The 19839-nt window shown below is 49.2% G+C and overlaps 1 protein-coding gene across 2 annotated transcripts in view; it reads right to left on the reverse strand.

The window, feature by feature from the left end:
• DCST2 (DC-STAMP domain containing 2) overlaps positions 1–19839 on the reverse strand; it is an 84714-nt gene that overhangs the window by 14900 nt on the left and 49975 nt on the right. For both annotated transcript variants that reach the window (XM_086947375.1, XM_086947376.1), the window contains 2 exons: positions 10283–10419; positions 2470–2563 (listed from right to left, as the gene is read on the reverse strand). In XM_086947375.1, the coding sequence (XP_086803501.1) occupies positions 2470–2563; positions 10283–10419 (231 nt within the window). The remainder of the gene's footprint in view (positions 1–2469; positions 2564–10282; positions 10420–19839) is intronic.

Here is a 19839-nt window from a genome sequence, read left to right on the forward strand (position 1 = left end):
GGCAGCACGTGTAGGAGCGCCCCTTCCTTGGCCACGAAAGGAGCGAAAGGCACCCATTTGCTGGCGCGGGGGCGAGAGGCCCAAGGACTTGGCCGTAGCCCTGGAGTCCTTAAAGCGCTCAAGCGAATGGTCTGCCTTGTTGCCGAAAAGGCGACGGCCATCAAACGGCATGTCCATGAGTGTATTCTGGACATCCGCAGAAAAGTTGGCGTACCTCAACCAGGCATGGCGACAAATCGCCACCGTCGTTGCCATCGCTCTGCCCAGTGAGTCGGTGGTATCCAGTCGACACCGGATGGAAAAACGTGCCACATCTCGACCCTCCGCAAGGGCATAGGCGAGTTTAGCCTTGACCTCCGCCGGGCATTGTAGCAGCACGTCCGCGACCGTGTCCTACAGGGAGTGGGTGTAGCGGCCCAAGAGGCATGCGGTGTTGGAAGACCGCAGTCCCAAACTAAGGGTGGAGAATATTTTCTTCCAATAATTCTCATACCTCTTGGATTCCCGATCAGGCGGAGCCGACGGGAATGCGGTCTGGGAGTTAGAGGCCTGGATGACCAGGCTCTCTGGGGTGGGGTGGGGTGGGGTGGGGTGGACAGGAAAGCAGGGTCGCCCGGGGCCGGGCTGTGGGTTCTGGCCACGTTCCTATCTACAGGCTGTCCTGTAGCGGGCCTGGACTAAGTGCCCAAAAGAACGTCAGTTAAGGCCTCATTAAACGGCAGCAGAGGCTCAGCTGAGCTTGACTGCGGTTTAAGGACCTCAGTGAGGAGGTTAGTCCTCATGGCCGCGACGGGGAGATCAAGGGCCAAGGCCTTGGCCACCTGCGTCAACACCACACTGAATGATGCCCCCTCCTCCGTAGCCACGGTAGGAGGTGAAACAAAACCAGTGTCTGGCGAAGTGTCCAGACCACTGGCATCCCCAAGACCAGTCCAGTCCTCCTGGGACTGACACTCACGTGTCAGAGGGTCCTCAGACCCCTCCCAATACTCATCACCCATCCCTTGATAATCGGGGTTGTCAAATGATGGGGCCGGTTCATTGAAGTAAAACTCCCCAAGCGGCGTCGAGAGCGGCGCCGCTCCGGAACCGTGTCGATAGGAGGTATCGGGGACGGCGCTGCCTGAGGACGGCGCTGGAGGTGACACCTGAGGGACCGGCGCCGGTGAGGTCATCAGGTCGACCGGTGACTATACGGATCCAGAAGCGGATCCAGTGGGGCCCTGCAGCGCCGGGCCCGAGGGTGCCAGCTGCATCGTGGCCGAAGCACCTACCGGCGTCGGAGCCGAAGCACCCAAACCGCTAGGGCCCCCAGACGGGTCCGCTGGGCCCGGAGGCGCCGCGGAGCCCACCGGAGGAGTGAGGGACCTCATGGCCATGAGGAAACACTCGACCTCCTCCGGCGTCGCTTGCTGCCCAGGGACCGGAGGGTATGGGGCAGGTCGCGACGCCCACGACTCTGACGGAGCCGCGTGGGCTGTGTCACCCGAACCCCCGGCTGTGTCGCGCGAGCATCGGGGGGGAGTCAGAAGAGCGATGAAGTCTCTTCGACTTCCGGTGCTTACCTGACGACTTAGAACCTGAGGAGTGATGGCGACCCCCGGAGCTATGATGGCTTCAACCCCGCGACCTGTCCCCCGGACCGGGACCTCTCGTGGCGCGGGCCGACTGCCGGAGTTCGAGCCGCTTGCGGGACCGCTCCCGCCTAGCTTTTGAAGTCAGGGCCCGGCAGTCGGAGCAGGTCTTGTCGTCGTGATCGACGCTGAGACAGTGGAGGCACCGGCGGTGAGGGTCGGTGACCGACATCAGTCGGTCGCAGTCCCCACAGGGCTTGAAACCTGGCATCCCTACCGGCACTGTTCTGAGTCGAAGACTCGAAAAAAAAAAGATCAAAAGAGATCACAAAAAAGTTTAGTCAAAAAGTTACTAAGGTAACACTTTTTCCGGATCTGCGCTGCTGCCGCGGAAAAAAGAAAAACTGACCTCAGCGCGTGGAGGCGGCGTCTAAGTACTCCGATGACGTCATCACGGCGCCCACAACGTTGACGACGGACGCGGAGCCGCAGACGATGCCTGCCGACGCGCAAGGGTACTGCTACGCAAAAATTTCCGGATCCAGTCTGACGCCTAGGGATATTCTACGGTAAGGAATCTAATACTAACCTGTTTCTTTCAGATGCTGCCCTTTACTTGTGTCTTGGGGTAAATCTGTTCAGTAGTTTTTTGCATATTTGTCCCCTCGCATTATTCCTCTGAAGACTTTTGTTCTTTAATTTCTAAAAGATGTAAGGGTGTGGCATAGAGTGTAAACTTGCTTCTGTTCAATTGTCCTTTCATAGGAACAGCCTTCCATAAAAACTCGTCATCTCATTATAGACCAGACCACCTCTGCACATTACGCACAGATGAACTCCCCCCTCGATCAAGAATGGACTCACTCATCACCACTGCTATCTTAACGTCACTTACATCTCCATGTCCGCCATGTTGTCATAGGTCAATGGGCCGAGACAGAGGCTGCAAACGTTGCCCAGTTGGCTGAAGCAGTCCTTGCAGTAGAACCCTGCAGAGATCAGAAGAGACAGTAGTTGGCAACGCTCTTGAAAAGCTCAAAGATTATCAGGGCAACTTTCTGACTTGGCACAGCTGGCCAAACACTTCAAAGCACAGGGCAACTACTGAGTAACCATCATACATGCCACCAATGAGTACTCTAATAACATTTCAAAGACAATACACCAGGCAGTGCAGTGCAGTATACTAACACTAAGCCTAGCCAGTTGGAACCTGGACAATATTACATTTTTAATATTACGTTTCATACGGTTGCTGAAAAAAGCGTAACAAATACTTTATTAGTTAATGTGAATAGTTCAATGATTATATCAATTACATTACATAATTCGATACATTTATTCGGCTAGTTAAGAACAGCCATAAAAGTATGGCTTTAATGCTCAGAAAGCAGTAAAAATTCTCAGAACTCACTGGAAGCATAGGAAGCTCCCAGGCTGCATTGCAAACACACAGTCTAACAAGACTGAAAAGCTAACCTGTAGCTGAATAGCAAAAAACTGACACTGTGCCTTTAAGGCACTCATGACCCCCTGTATCCCATCATGCCCCAGGAGTGGCAGTTAGGTCAGTTGTTCTTTTCGGAGACTGAAAAACAAACCCAATAACACATAGGTTAACAATATCTCCTTATTAAAGAGTATCCTTTGCCCGGGGAGGCGGGAGGGTTGCTTATGACTTTGATGAGGATACCCCTGGAAGAGAACTAGGATTACAGGTAAGTAACTAATCCTTCTCTTCCAGGGGATCCTCATCAATAGTCATAAGCATTAGAATAGAATAGCGAGCCTCTCCTCATCCCTGCGGGCAAAGGAAAGATAAGACAGAAATCTCATCAATAAGCCTGAGTAGACAAACCGACTACCCAAACAGATTCCTCAAGGAGGCTTGCCCTACTTGAGTATCGGTCCTGGAATCAGAGTCGAGGCAGTAATGCCTCGTAAAGGTATGCACTGATTTCCAGGTCGCAGCCTTGCATATTTCCGACATGGGAACGTCATGCAAGAAAGCCACTGTAACCGCCTTCCCTCTAGTGGAATGCGCTTTAGGAGACATCAACAAAGGTTTTCCTGCTAGTTGATAGGCCAACTTAATGCAAGAGACAATCCACCTGGAAATGGACCTCTTTGCTGCTGGAAAGCCAGTCCTCATTGCACCATAGTTCACAAACAGTTGGTCCGTTTTCCTAATCCCTTTAGTCTTTTCCAAATAAAACTTAAGCACTCTTTTAAGATCTAAGGAGTGAAGTGACCGCTCGGCCGGGGTCGTAGGATTTGGAAAAAAGGAAGGGAGGGAAATAGACTGATTTATATGAAAATCAGAGATGACCTTAGGCAAGAAGGATGGGTGAGCCCTTAGTACTACCCTGTTATGGTGGAATACAGTATAAGGTTCCTTTGCACAGAACGCTTGTATCTCACTGACTCTGCGTGCAGAGGTAATTGCCACCAAAAAAGCTGCCTTCCAAGAGAGATGTTGTAAGGAAGCCTTGTGGATGGGCTCGAAAGGTGGAGACATTAACCTTGATAGAACTAGGTTTAATTCCCACGGAGGAGAAGGATTTCGCACAGGGGGATACACTTTCTTCAATCCCTGGAGGAAATCCTTGACCACTGGAACCTGAAAAAAAGACACCTGGTCAGGTGACTTCCTATAAGCCACAATAGCTGACAAATGCACTCTAATGGAAGCGTACTTCAAACCAGCTGTTGCGAGGGAAAGGAGGTATGGTAAGATGACGTCCTCCTGCCCCTTAATCGGATCCAAATGATGATCCCTACACCACAAGTAAAACCTTTTCCACTTGAAGGCATAGGATGCTCTCGTGGAAGGCCTCTTAGCCTCCTTCAAAATGCTCATGCAGTCTGGAGGCAGGTTCAAATGTCCGTATTGCAGGACCTCAGGAGCCATGCTGTTAGGTTCAATGATGGGAGGTTGGGATGCATTATCCTCCCGTTCATTTTGCTCAACAGGTCCGGTCTGCAAGGGAGTCGTTTGTGTGGACACACAGACAGATGTAGAAGGTCCGGATACCACAACTGCCGAGGCCAGTCCGGAGCAATCAGGATCATCTCCATGTTCGTCCTGAGGAGCTTGGAAACCACTCTCGGAATCAGAGCCAGGGGAGGAAACGCGTATGCGAACATCCCTGCCCAATCCAACAGAAGAGCGTTCCCCTGCGTCCCTGGTCTGTGGAACCTGGACGCGAAGGCGTGGCACTTGGTGTTTTCGTCGTCTGCAAACAAGTCTATGGATGGACGTCCCCAGCAACGAAAAAGCTCTTCTACTACTTCGTCGTTTAGCACCCAGTCTGGCTGATCTTCGAAGTGCCTGCTGAGTGCGTCTGCTTTGACGTTCAACTCGCCCGGAAGATGCACCGCCACTACTGTGAGACCTCGAGCGAGAATCCAATGCCATATTGCCTGAGCCTCTCGAGACAGTGGGCGAGATTTTGTGCCTCCTTGCTTGTTCAGATAGAACATGGTTGTCATATTGTCCGCCTGAACCAGGACTGAGTTGGATGTGATCGCTGGCAGGAACGCTTTGAGAGCCAGGAATACCGCTCTGAGTTCCAGCATGTTGATGTGGTATGTCTGCTCCTGCGCAGACCACCGGCCTTGAATCTGAAGCGGACCCATGTGTGCTCCCCAGCCGTGCAGGGAGGCATCTGTCACTATAGATTGGGACGGAATGGGCTGGTGAAACGGCACTCCCACCATCACATTGTGTCTCCGAGTCCACCATCTGATGGACTCTTTTGTCGCCTGGGAAAGATGGATTCGATCCTCCCAACGTCCTGTTGCCTGGTCCCACTGATCCTCCAGAGCCTGTTGCAGAGGACGCATTCTCAGCCTGGCGTTTGGGATGAGAAAGATGCAGGACGCCATGGACCCCAGTAGAGACGCCACTTGTCATGCCTTTGGGGGCCGAGACTCTAGCAGAATCCCGCATTTCAGGTTCATGGAAGAAAGTCTCTCCGCCGAAGGAAACGATTTTCCCACGCTTGTGTCCAGAACGGAGCCTAGGTAGTGGATGGATTGCGTAGGCCGCTGGACTGATTTCTCCAGGTTCACATGGAGGCCGAGTCTGTGAAGCTGTTGCAGGTACAGAAGCATATCTTGCGCTACCCGTCCCGGAGATGGACCCTTTAGGAGCCAGTCGTCCAGATATGGGTAAACGAAGAGACCCTTCTTGTGAAGAAAAGCCGCCACCACTGCCATGCATTTGGTGAAGACTCGTGGTGCGGACTTGAGACCGAAGGGTAACACCTTGAAATTGGTAGTGTTTGCTTCCCACAACAAACCTCAGGTACTTGCGATGTTGTTGCGCAATAGGGATGTGAAAGTACGCATCTTGTAGATCCACCGAACACATCCAATCTCCGGCTTGTAGATGAGGACATATTTGGTGAAGCGCCAACATGCGGAACTTTTCCTTGACGATAACCTTGTTTAGGAGTCGTAGGTCGAGTATGGGCCTGAACTTGTCCTCCTGGTCTTTTTTGGGGACAAGGAAATACCTGGAGTAAACTCCTTTTCCTCTCTGAGCGATAGGAACTTCCTCTATCGCTCTTTTTTGCAGCAGGATTTTTACCTTTCGTCGGAGCAAGCTTAGTTGGTGAGGGCAAGAGCTCTTCGGAGGGATGCTCTTTGGGAGAGCACGGAAACGTATCCTGTATCCATTGCGCAGTATATTCAGCACCCACTGATCTCTTGTGATGCTGACCCACTCTGCCAGGTGTTGTGAAGCACTTCCTCCCACTGGAGTGGGCAACGGCGTCAGAGGAAGCCACTGTTCAGGCCTTACCTCCTCTCGTGGTGTTGGAGGACTGCTGGTGGCCTCCCCTGCCCCTGCTGGGCTTGCCACGAAACTGGGGTTTCCCTTGAGTTTTGTTCTGGGACCACTGAGGGGTTTGAACCCTCTGTTGGGCCCCTCTCCCCCTGTTGGATTTGAAGCGGCGCTTGAATTCCTTTTTCTTTTCCAAGCCCACCGCCTTCACCGTGTCCAGCTCAGTCTTCATTCGGGTCATCTCTTCGTCCGCGTGTTCCCCGAAGAGAGCGGAACCCGAAAAGGGGAGATTTAGAATCCGATGCTGAGCATCCGGTTTTAGACCTGTAAGGCGCAACCAGGCCGATCTTCTGGCACAAACTCCATGGGAATAGGAATGAGCCGAAAGCACCGCCCCATCCGCGGCCGTGCTGATCATCTGGTTTGCCAACCAGACACCCCTCCGTAACAGTTTCCTCAAAGTCTTGCTGGTCCTCTTTCGGTAGCTTGACTTTGAATCTTTCCATCGAGTCCCATAAGGCTCTGTCATACCGACCCAGGAGCGCAGCTGCACTGGTGACCTTAAGAGTGGAAGCAGCAGAGTTGCAAACCTTCCGACCCCAGGAGTCTTGGGTCTTGCTGTCCTTATCTGGCGGGACTGAAGATGAACCAGCAACCGCATGTGTCTTCCTCGCCGCTGCCACGATGACAGAGTCTGCCGGAGGGTCAGACTTCACAAACACCGGGTCAGAAGCCGCCGGTTTGTACTTCTTCTGAATGCGTGCCGGTACTGCTCTGATTGCTGCTGGGGTTAGGAAAACCTCCTTGACAGGGTCCATAATCCCCGGAACCAAAGGCAGCAGAGGTCTGGAGATGGCCTTCTTGTGTAAGGTTTCAAAAATGACTGTCGTCGTTACTTGAGGGACAGACATTTCGATGTTCAGTTTAAGCGCACCTCTCTGCAGAACATCCAGATACGTGCCAATATCATCCACTAGGGAGGACCTGGACGTTGGACTGTCCGTCAAAGTCGGTGAGTAGTCCCTCTTGGACGATCTGGTAGACGAAGTGGAGGAGGTAGACGGAGTACGTCTATGTCGATGGTGAGAACTACGACTTCGCTCCCGCGACCTCCTTGAGCGCTCCTCTCGTCTAGGGGAGCGAGATCTGACCCGATCTCTTGTCCGATGTTCCCTTCTAGGGGATCGGGACGCCCTGGGGGATCTGGCTGGCGACCGCACGGGAGATCTGCCCCGGGGAGATCGAGACCTCTTCCGACCTTCTAGTCTAGGTTCCCTTGTAGGAGATCTAGATCTTCTCCGACCTTCCAGTCTAGGTTCCCTTGTAGGCGAACGGGACCTTCTTGGCGCTTTGGTGGGTAGCGTCAGAGGGGATGTGCGTCTGGGAGGGCTACGCTTGTCCATCTCTTCCACCAGGTTTTGGAGAGGTGACCTGTGGTGTGGGCTGGCATACTCCTGCATACGCTTGGTAGGCCCCTCGTCTCTCCAATGGTCCAAGGACCTGTACCATCTAGGTGACAGCCTGATGCGCCCCGCTGAAGGATCTGGACGACGTTCAGGAGTCCTGTGTATAGGGCTTCTGGACCTTGAATGCCCAGTAGAGGAGCCCGAGGACCGATAAGATGAATGGTGAGAAGCAGATTCTGTCACCATGACCGTATCGGAGTGTCTCGACGTCGAGCGTTCTTTTCTCGCAGCCGAACGCCTTCGAGGAGTCGGAGGATCAAACAATCTCGACCTCGAATGTCCATGAGAGGGTCTGTAGTCTCTCGACGTCGAGCGGCGATGAGCAGCCGCCGACGGCGCTTTCTGCCTCGACTTCGAACGGCGGTGTCCGGTCGCCGACGGGGACCTCTGCCTTGATGCCGAACGACGATGTCCTGTCGTCGACGGAGGCTTCTCTCTCGATGTCGAACGGCCTCGCCCTGTCGTCGACGGAGCTTTCTGCCTCGACGTCGAACGGCGATGGCCAGCCGCCGACGGAGATCCATGTCTCGACGTCAGATGCATGTGCGACGACGGCGGAGGGGTTTTGGGCACCCTCGACGCCGAGCGCTGCTGCCGCACCGACGGAGACCGCGTCCTCGACGCCGATCGACGAGCCACTGTCGATGGCGGAGGAGTCACACTTCTCGACGCCGGTCGTCGCCTGGTTGACGACGGCGAGGTGACGTCCCTCGACGCCGGTCGTCGCCTGGTTGACGACGGCGGAGGAGTAATAGATCTCGACGCCGACCGTCGCCCGGTTGACGGCGGCGGAGTAGCCTTCCTCGACGCCGATCGCCGCCCGGTTGATGACGGCGGAGGGGATTTCGCCGACGGAGCTGGTGCCTTCGACGTCGTCGACGTACCTGGTCTTCGTCTCGACGGCGAGCCCGCCGTCGACGGCAGTTTCGAAGAGGAAAATTCCACCTGTGGATCTTTTCTCAGCGCCGAGCTCGACGCTGAAGTTGAAGGGCATGAAGACTTCTTCTTTGAAGAGGAATGGGTCTTCTTGGAGCCCTTCTTCACTGGAGATCTCCCTCTCGAAGCTCTGTGAGCCAGGCCATAAATTCGAATTCTCTCCCTGTCCTTGAGAGTCCTTCCTGACAGGTTCTCACAATGAGGACAGGTGTCTGGATCATGATCCTCAGGCAGGCAAACGATACAGACGTCGTGGCTGTCTGTCTTGGCCTTCTTGTTGCTACAAGAAGGACATTTATCAAAGAGTGAAGGCATTTTTAGAGAAAAATGCTCTCCAAACTGCTCAAAACAAGCAGTATCTTACTTGACTAGATGTAAGACGTCGAAGTAAGAGCAAAAGTTGTCAAAAAGAAGCAATTTTTCTGTCAAAAACCAGAAAAATAGTGGAGCTGTGTAACCAGGGTCCTTCACTGAAGGAGCCGGAAAGAACAACTGACCTAACTGCCACTCCTGGGGCATGATGGGATACAGGGGGTCATGAGTGCCTTAAAGGCACAGTTTCAGTTTTTTGCTATTCAGCTACAGGTTAGCTTTTCAGTCTTGTTAGACTGTGTGTTTGCAATGCAGCCTGGGAGCATCCTATGCTTCCAGTGAGTTCTGAGAATTTCTACTGCTTTCTGAGCATTAAAACAATTTCTAAACAATCTTTAGTGTTGTTTCTCCTGTTTCTAATGCTTATTATTCATGTATGGTGGAAATTCTTCACAGCATATTTCAGCTCTAATGTGATTTGGCTGCTATTGCTTGTTTTTTATATATATATTATTTATATATATATGTGTATATATATGTGGGGCACATATAATATAGTGTTTCCGGGGTCCCGCACATGGACGGGAATATTCTAATGCTTATGACTATTGATGAGGATCCCCTGGAAGAGAACTAATATTCCCTTCCATGTGGTCTATCCAGAATTGCTAGGGTCGGCTAGACCAATTCCTGCACTCACGCAGGAAAGACCTCCTCTCAAGAGAGATGTTAAATTCCCCAAAATGCAATGATCCTCAGCAGTTTGTGCCCGAATATCAGAGCTACAAACACCTTACACTCTCTTAGGAATGCCATTATACCATGCATAATTTCACTCTCCTTCCTGTGAATTGTCTCATTGTGGATCCTTAATGTGGTGAGTGGACCTGGAAAAATCACATCCTACCCACTATTGCTTTAATAAATGCATCTCACATATTGTTGAGCAGCAGTAGCACACCTAAAACTTTGTTGCATTCTCTAATCCTATTTTATATCTTGCTTTTCCTCTTCTCACATGATCTGGATCATCATACATGGATTTAAACCCATTCCATTATGTCTAGCCTCTTTCTAGCTCAGTTATGGATGTCCCTGCTAATGCAGGTTTACCTCATTTAATATGGTTAGCAATATGTCAGAGGTTTAACTCTAAGCTTAGCTGGTGCTGAGGGTTACTATGTGTCACCATCCCACTTTCTTACCTTTACATCCAGGAGTTATGCAGGGTACGAAAAACTCCCTATTGCTAGGCTCAGAAGCCAGTCCACATGCTAAACAGTACTGCTTCTTGGGCTTTATTAACCGTAGTAACTTCTTCAAGCAGCCGGATCCTTTTAGCCTGCAGAGAACAGGTTTAAGACATAGGTTGGGAAGTGAGACTCATTTGTGCAATCCTCCATTCTGTGTCTGACTGCTACTTGTTCCTCCACACACAGTCAAACTCTTTCCAATATGTAAAGCCAGTTACAGAAGACACATCTACTCAACACATCCCACTATCACTCCAAATAAATAAAAACAGTAGCAGAAGACCTATCTACTAAGCAAATCCCACTTTCACCCCAAATAGATACAAAGTTACAGAAGACTTATCTGCTCAAAACGTCCCACTCTCCCTCCAAACAGATAAAAACAGTTGCAGAAGACACATCTACTAAACAAATCCCACTGTCGCTCCAAATAGATACAAACAGTTACAGAAGACACATCTACTCAACAAAATCCCACTCTCGCTCTAAATAGATAAAAACTGTCGCAGAAGGCACATCTACTAAACAAATCCCACTCCTAATCCAAATAGATAAAAACAGTTGCAGAAGACACATCTACTAAACAAATCTCACTCTTGCTCCAAATAGATAAAAACAGTTGCAGAAGACACATGGAGTAGTTTCTGTCCTGTAACTCCAGTTCTGTAGTAGGGGTATCTCTGTTATAGTCATAATCTAGTGAATAGTCCCGCCCATGTGCGTGGACCCCGGCAATCAAAAATAATCTCTTAAACTGTCTAACAATGCAGTCCTGCACAGACACTTAAGAGAGAATTTAAAGACATATAATGCAGCCTATATCCACAGGCTACACTGTCCAGTACTTCAACTAGACATTCCACCAAAACCACACACAGCACAGCCTGCCAAGTTTTCTCCATAGAGAAACACTTCCCCTTTAAACAGCAAAGCCTTTGGAATGATAGAGAGGAAGGGAAGGACAGACAAGCCCCATAGGCTGCCATTATGTGGCTCAAAAAGGGATACTGTGCCTTTAAGGAAACTTTCCAGAACTTTCTCAGTATCCCAGAATGCCCAGCAGGTCCCATTTACTTTCAGTTCTTTTTGAAGGCGTATAACGCCAGACCTGTAGCATTCCGAACATAAACATCTGTCTCCACCGGGGAGGAGGGAAGGCGCTTATGACTATAACAGAGATACATAACAGTGTGATCAATGGAGCATTGATTACATCCCTTAGGCACTCAATCTGGTGTATTCCTCCTGAATTATTCTTAGAGAAATGAGTACGTTTCAACAGTTTTTATTTTCACTTCAGTAAATGGTATTCATTTCATATCCATTTGCAAAGTTTTTCCAAAAACTTTGCCCACTTCAAAGATATATGTTATTGCATCCAGCTCCAATGCATTTCGGGCAACCGCCCTTCATCGGGGAGCATCTAAAGTAAAGACGATATAGGATAGTAACCATCATGGAAAAAATATAGGCAATGTATAAAGTGAAAAAAGTGAAGAGAAGGTGAAAAAAGTTCCTTGACCCGGTCGGGGCACCAAGATGTTTAATCCCTTCCATGCTCATGACGAGCTCAGCTCGTCATGCAGTACACTGGAGCTGTGCTCATGACAAGGTGGGCTTGTCATGAATAATGAGATCCTGCATTTCTCAGCACACAGTGGGAATTGCCTTAGCAGCCAAGGTGTTAATAGCGTGGTGTGATAGACTCAATATAATCTGACAGATACACAGTGAATAGACTAAGGTGTATAGCGATTCCAAGTATAGCAAGGTGAAGAAAAGTAGCGTGTGGGTAGAATGAGAGGTGAAAGAATAACAAGGCTAAAACCGGTTTGAAGCAAGGTTTAAAGCAGTGTAAAGTCGTACCCGGTTACCGAGTGTGCTATACGAGCGGTGACAGCGCGCAGAATGCGATGCTCTAGGATTGCAATTACTTACGGTGTTAGGAAGTTTCGGGAGGTTCCACGGTCGGCAAATGTTTAACCGGAAGCGTGAGTCTGTGCTTCATAAACAAAAGCCGGGGAGTGTATGGGTCATGTGATCGGAGGGTATAGAGCCAGAAAGAGGACTAGTGTAAGCGTGAAATAAAGGAAGGGAAATCGGAAAGAACTACATGCAAAACTAATAAGTAGTAATAAGAATTAGTCAATATTTAAAAGGAACAAATGTAAAGGAACAAATCATAAGGTAAGGAGATGAATTACATTAATATTCACAGTATACTATTAAAGATGATTAACCACAAGAAGGAGTCAAATCAGAACCATGTTGCACAAAAGTGTGCTGTCATACAAAATTACAGTAAGATTATAAATAACATGAAAACTCAATACGTTCATTTAAACCATGGGGCTTAATTGAATTGAGTTTGTAAATCCAGTGATTCTCTCGTTGTAATAACATCCTGTTATTATCTCTGCCCTCTGTCTTTTTAATGATTTCCAATGCCATGAACTTGAGTTGGGCTATGTTGTGATTAATTTCCATAAAATGTGACACTACTGATGATTTTAGGTTTTTGGTTTGGATGTTAGATTTGTGTTCATTAAGACGGGTCTTTAACTTGCATTCCGTATTTCCGATATAAACCTTACCACACGGGCATTTGAGAAGGTAAATGAGATTGTTGGAATCACACGTAGCCGTGACTTTCAGGTTGATGTTGTAGCCTTTCATGGGATGAGTGAGTTTATTGCCAGGAATTATATTGTGGCAGTTATTGCAGTTGTTGCAGGATCTAGTTCCTTTTGAGATGGAAGGGTGTTCCATGGGTTGTTTTAGAATTTCGCCCAAGTTTTTCCCCCTGGTATGGGCAAATATAGGTCTAGCTTTAAACAGGTCTTAAAAGTCTGTCTCCAACTCTAAGATTGGCCAATGTTTTAGTATGATGTTTTTGAACATCGAACTAACGTTGGAGTATTTAGATACTATGACCATCCGGTCACTCTCCTTTTTCTTTTTAGGTTGTCATAACAAATTGTGTCGATCTAATTCGTCCACCTCATTTATTGCTTGTTTAAGTAAATCTTCTGGATAGTTTCTCTCTTTGAAACGATCTATCATTTCATCCATTCTTATTTTTGCCAAATTAGGATCAGAGGTAATGCGTTTGACTCTAAGTAATTGGGATTTGGGTAGGTGTTTTTTCAGGGATGTCTGGTGGAAGCTGGTATAGAGTAACATATTGTTACGGTCAGTTGATTTTCGAAAAATGTCAGTTAAAATTTGGTCATTTTTTATGCGGACATCCAAGAATGTTATGGTTTTAGAGTCTATGGTCCAGGTAAACTGGATTCGTTGATTGGCTGAATTTAGGGTCGTCAGAGCAAGTTCAAGATTCTCCTGTGTGTCTTTCCAAAGTATGAATAGATCGTCTATGTAACAAACATACATTTTGAGGTGATTTTTCCACATGGGATTAGACCAGATGTTGGCCTGTTCAAATTCTCCCATAAAGATATTAGTGTATACTGGAGCCGCGCTGTTTCCCATGCTAGTGCCCACTAGTTGCAGAAACCAATTGTCTTTGTATGTAAAATAGCTATGATATAGGGTGAACATAACTAATTCCATCAAAAATACTTTCATGGTTTCATCCACATCTAGTTTCAGGATAGCTTGTTCCATAGATTCTATACCTTCCTGGTGCGGAATAGAGGTATATAATGAGCTAACATCAGCAGTGCATAACCATAGTTCTTCGTTTGGGTCTATTTGAATGTCTTCAAGCTTTATCAAGAAATCTTTAGTGTCACGAATGTAGCTGGTCAAAGATTGAACAATGGGTTGGAGATGACGGTCCAGGAACTGGCCTATGGGTTGATGTATACTGCCACAGGTGGATACAATGGGTCGAATAGGTGGGTCCATAAGATCTTTATGGATCTTAGGTACTGCGTATATGTTTGGGCTTCTGGGGTTGGATTTCATCAGAAAGTTCTTAGTTTTTTGATTGATCACACCAAGTGTTAATGCCTTATCAACAATTTCTTGTAGTATCCTCATGTATTCTGTGGTAGGATTGCCTGGTAGTTGTATATAAGTGGTTTCATCTGATAGGTGGTCGCTAAGTTTTTGATGATACATTGTTGAGTTCATAACGACTAGTGCGCCGCCCTTGTCCGCTTTTGTGTAAATTATATCCTGATTGTTAGCAATTTTTTTGAGTGTATCACGGTCTTTTTGTGTGATATTTTTGTACGAGCTTCTCTTAAAATTGATTGATAACAAATATTGTTTGACCAATTCTTTAAATAAATCGATGGTTTTGTGACTCTGAGGGGCTTGGAAAGAGCTAAACGTTTTGAGACCCATTAAGGGATCTGGTACTTTTTCCCCCGAAGGTGGCATTATGTTCGTGAAGAAATGGCGTAGTTTCAACTTTCTAATCAGTTTAAATGTGCTAATTTCAAGCTCTAGTAGATCAGTTCTGGGCGTTGGTACGAAGGAAGTGCCTTTCTGAAGTAATTTGATCTCCTGTTCAGTAAAGGTATATTTAGATATGTTTATGACTAGCTGGCGTTCGGTTTCTTCTTGTTGTCTTTTTTTGGTTGAGTTACACTCCTTGTTTGAGGTGGTCCAGTCTTTTGTTTTGCGCCTCCTGGATCGTCTGATTCTACGACCTGTTCTAAAAAATCGGTATTGAGTGAGCTAGTAGATGTACTTGGTGTTTGTTCATTTGTAACAACTGGTCGTGTCGGAGGTCCTGGTTTTCTTTGGCGGTTTGTGGTGTCGCTATCTGAGGATGAAGTTTCGGTGTTTTGGGTATAGGGGCGATTTCTCCTCTTTTGGGCATACACTTCCTCCCAGGAGTAAACCTCACCCGATTTATAGTCCAAAGTATCACGACGAACTTTTCTCACAACTGTATACAGGACACAATCCACCTCGAAATAGACTGTTTTGAAGTAGCAAGACCTGTCCTGACCGATCCATAGTTGATAAACAATTGGTCTGACCTACGAATATCCTTGGTTTTATCCAGATAAAATTTCAACACCCTCCTGACATCCAGGGAATGAAGAGACCTTTCCGCTGGAGAGGAAGGATTCTGAAAAAACGTAGGTAAAGTTATGGTCTGGTTAACATGGAAATCAGAAATAACCTTAGGAAGAAATTTAGGGTGAGTACGCATAACAACCTTAGCAGTATAAGGTTCTTGGCAACACAACGCCTGAATTTCACTCACCCTGCGGGCCGATGTAATGGCCACGAGGAACGCCGCCTTCCAGGACAGGTGCTGCAACGAAGCCTTATGAATAGGTTCAAAAGGTTCTTTCATCAATCTGGACAGCACCACATTCAATTCCCATGAAGGCGAAGGAAGCCGGACAGGAGGAAACACTTTCTACAAGCCTTCCAAAAAATCCTTGATCACAGGGATCTGGAAGAAGGAGGTCTGTGAAGGGCACTTCCTGTAGGCAGTCAGCGCAGCGAGAGGAACCTTAATGGAATGAAAATTAAGGCCAGACTGCGCCAAATGTAAAAGGTACGGAAGGATGACATCTTCCTTACATGTCGTTGGATCATAGTTCTTGGACTTGCACCAGATGCAAAATCTCTTCCACTTGTACACATAAGAAGTCCTAGTGGAAGGTCTCTTGGCTTCCTTCAGTATGTCCATACAATCTGCAGGGAGATTCAAATGGCCATATTGTACTATCTCAGGAGCCATGCTGCCAAACTCAAAGACGAGAGATTGGGGTGCACCATCTGCCCCCCGAACTTCCTGAGAAGGTCTGGCCGACATGGCAGTCGTAGGTGAGGCTGAAGAGACTGGTGGAGCAGGTCCGTGAACCACCACTGCCTGGGCCATTCCGGAGCAATGAGGATCATCCGCGCCCGAGACTGGTCCAGCTGGATGAGCACCGCCGGAATCAGGGGAATGGGTGAAAAAGCGTACAGGAAGCTGTTCGACCAGTTGATCCATAACGCGTTCCCCAACGTCCCCGGTTGGTAATACCTCGAGGCGAAGTCGCAGCATTTGCTGTTTTCGGCGGTGGGGAACAGATCCACGTCGGGAGTGCCCCACACGGCGAAGATATCTTTGAGCACTTTGTCGTTTATGACCCACTCGTGGTTTTCTTGCAGCAGCCTGCTGAGGGCGTCCGCCTGAACATTCTGTACACCGGGCAGATGAGTCGCCGTTATCGTCAATCCTCTGACTAGCAGCCAGTGCCAGATCGCCTGCGCCTCCTGCGACAGTGTGCGCGATCTCGAGCCTCCCTGCTTGTCGACGTAATACCTAGTGGCCGTATTGTCAGTCTGTACAAGCAAGGAGCTGGGCTGGAAGGACGGAAGAAAGGCCTTCAGTGCCAAGTGAACAGCTCCGAGTTCCAGGAAATTGATGTGATAGGTGGACTCCGCCGGAGACCACGTTCCCTAGATCTATAGATGGTCTGAATGCGCTCCCCAGCCCAGGAGAGACGCATCCGTCACGATAGTCCGAGTCGGATATCCTTGTGGAAAGGAACCCCTCTGAGGATATTCTCTGCCGAGCACCACCATCTCAGGGACTGTTGGGCGTGAAGAGACAACTGAATCCGGTCATCACAACACCCTTTCCTCTGGCTCAACTGGTCCTCCAAACATTCCTGTAGCAGCCTCATGTGTAGGCGTGCGTGCGGAGTGAGGATGATCCAAAAGGCTATCGATCCCAGTAGAGAAGACACCGTCCTCACTGTTGTAGATGGAGCAGCTATGAGAGCCTGAGCCTTCCGAAGGATGAATAAGCGTCTCTCCTCCGAGGTAGACACGCTTCTCGACAACGTATTGATGGAGGCTCCCAAGTACTGCAGGCACTGTACCTGAATCGGGACAGACTTGGACAGATTTATGTGCAACCCCAGAGGGCTCAGCAGGACGGCCGTCCTGTTGAAGTGCAATTGCGCTTCTTGGAAGGTGGAGGCTTTGATCAACCAATCGTCCAGGTACGGGTAAACAAACACCTTGTTCTTTCTCGGGTGCGCTGCTACCACAGTCATGCATTTTGAAAAAGTCCTGGGTGCAGACTTCAGTCCAAACGGTAGTACGGTGTACTGATAGTGATTGGTGCCGATGAGGAAGTGCAGGAACGTCCGATGTTTCGGTGCAATGGGCACCTGGAGGTACGAATCCTGCAGTTCCATAGCGCACAGCCAGTCTCCTTTTTGCAGCTTAGGATAAATCCGGCGCAAAGACAGCAACCATCAGTTTGCTTAACGCAAAACCAGAATGGGCCTGAACTCGTTCTGGTCCTTCTCTCGCACCGAAAGCACTGTGAGTACAGACCCTCTCTTAGAGACCTAGGGACATATTATCTCCCTTCTTCATAACAGGGTAACGGCCTCCGCTCAGAACTCGCACAGCTGGACCTGCGAGCGAACCGGTGGAATTGCTGAGGATGGCTGACAAACGAAGACTGTCTTAGACCCGGCCGGCCTTTGTTTGCCGAGGAGCATCAAGCTCTCCCGCGTATGTGCACAATATACTTGTGAATTATTAAATGGCGGCCCGCGACCACAGACAAATCCTGGGAGGAAAAACGCCGCTGGAAAGGGCGGAAGGCCTTATGCCATTCTCCACGCTTCCACAAACCTACAGCCTTCAAAAGTCTCCGATTCAGACTTCATGCGGACCGCTCACTACCCTCATGGCAGCCCAAGGGTTGCCCAAAGAACGGGAGAGTAGAAGCCCACTGCTGTGCCGCAGGCTGCAGAGATGTCAGACGAATACAAGTATGGTAACGTAGGACAAACCCAAGGCAATACCTGGGGGTCGCCAGGAGAGAAAAACTCCGCTCCAACACCAATGATTAGATCTGAAACTATCAGGCCCTTTAGACTATCTCTTGTAAGGCTTCCCTCCTGTCTCTCGGGAAGGGGAACCACAAATCGGTGAAGAAACACCCCCACACGGGGTTCTTACGACAACGGCCCAGCAACAGCGGGCCACAGCATGCTGTCTGCATGCCGTCACCCCTGTGACCAAGTCAGGAGTACGTTCGAAGCCAGAACTTCCTGGCAGGTGGTAGTGGACAGTAAAGTACCGCCCACCAGTGAACAACCCGCTAGGAGGAACATTTGTAAGAGTAGGAGAGCACCTCCCCGTACTCATGGAAGATGCATCCCTGGCATCAAGGCACGGGGGTTCGCAGACTGAGGGGCCAAAGGCCCCTGAGGTTGTGGGTGGGAGAGGGACCAGAGACGATTCTGAAACAACCTCGGTGGTCACACCAGTGATGGCAGAGCAGAAGGCGACCTAGACGATGAGTAGGTATGCAAATACTCAAAACTAAGCATAAGGACCAACGTCCCTTGCTTACAAGTGGTAAGTAGCCACAGACTCCCCATCAGAAGGGTTCCTCGACGCTGATCAACTGCTCGGCGTCGAGAGTGGACGTTGCCGGGAACACGAAGTCCCCTCCTACGATGAGAGGCTCACCACGGAGCGAGGCCTGGAACAAGACCCAGGCTTCAAGCGCCGGCAATGATTCTGCGGCGGTAACCGATGACGTCGACCTCACTACGATGTCACCATCACCATCACTATGACATTGACTTTGACTGTCTCTACGACATTGACCAACACCTTGACGTCAAGACGTCACTAGGATGTCAAACCCTCTCACTTCGACATCAAGCAGCACTGTACCGAGACGCCTAGCCATCCATGACGGTGACGTCTGGACAGCAGGCTCAATCGACCAAAGCCCCAAAATGAGCATGACTGCCCTTCGACGTCGAGCATGACTGCCCTTCGACGTCGAGCATGACTGCCCTTCGACGTCGAGGCACTCCAGAGGCACTCCATGACGTCGAGGCACTCCATGACGTCGAGGCACTCCATGACGTCGAGGCACTCCATGATGTCGAGGCACTCCATGACGTCGAGGCACTCCATGATCTCCATGACGTCGAGTCTCTCCATGATGTCGAGGCACTCCATGACGTCGAGGCACTCCATGACGTCGAGGCACTCCATGACGTCGATGTTGTTCAACGTCTCGTCGACCTGAGTCCTGGGTTGACAGAGAGTATACCTGCTCTCGACATCGCCGTCCTTGCCGCTGACCGGAACCGCGTCATAGTTCAGAGGCGCTCCTACTGGGGAGAACCCCAGAGGTCACAGCATGGGACTCTGTAGAGGACCTACCATCTCCTTACCCAGAGGCTGAAGATGCCTTCAAACTTCCCTGCTCCAAACCTGGGAGCCGAAGCCTCCTGGAAAAGAAGGTACAGAGAAGACAGGTGTCAAAAGACACAGGCAAGCACAGAATACAAACCCTGTGAGCTTCAGCTTTGGTCTTTAATTCAACTGCAGGCAAGCACTTGTCAGAAAGAAATAGTATAAAGACAAGAAGACTGCCGAAATTCTGCCAAAAAAACACAGCAGAATGTAGATAAAGGCCAAAGACATCGAGTGAAGCTGCCAAAAATCCAGAAATACCAAAAATTGAATTAAAAAAAGCTCAAATTGAAGAGCTAATGCTCCAGGGTCCTGCTAGCAGGAGCCTTCAAAAAGTACTGAAA

The sequence above is a fragment of the Lissotriton vulgaris genome, chromosome 12 (assembly GCF_964263255.1).
Source record: "Lissotriton vulgaris chromosome 12, aLisVul1.2, whole genome shotgun sequence".
Classification (NCBI taxonomy): domain Eukaryota; kingdom Metazoa; phylum Chordata; class Amphibia; order Caudata; family Salamandridae; genus Lissotriton; species Lissotriton vulgaris.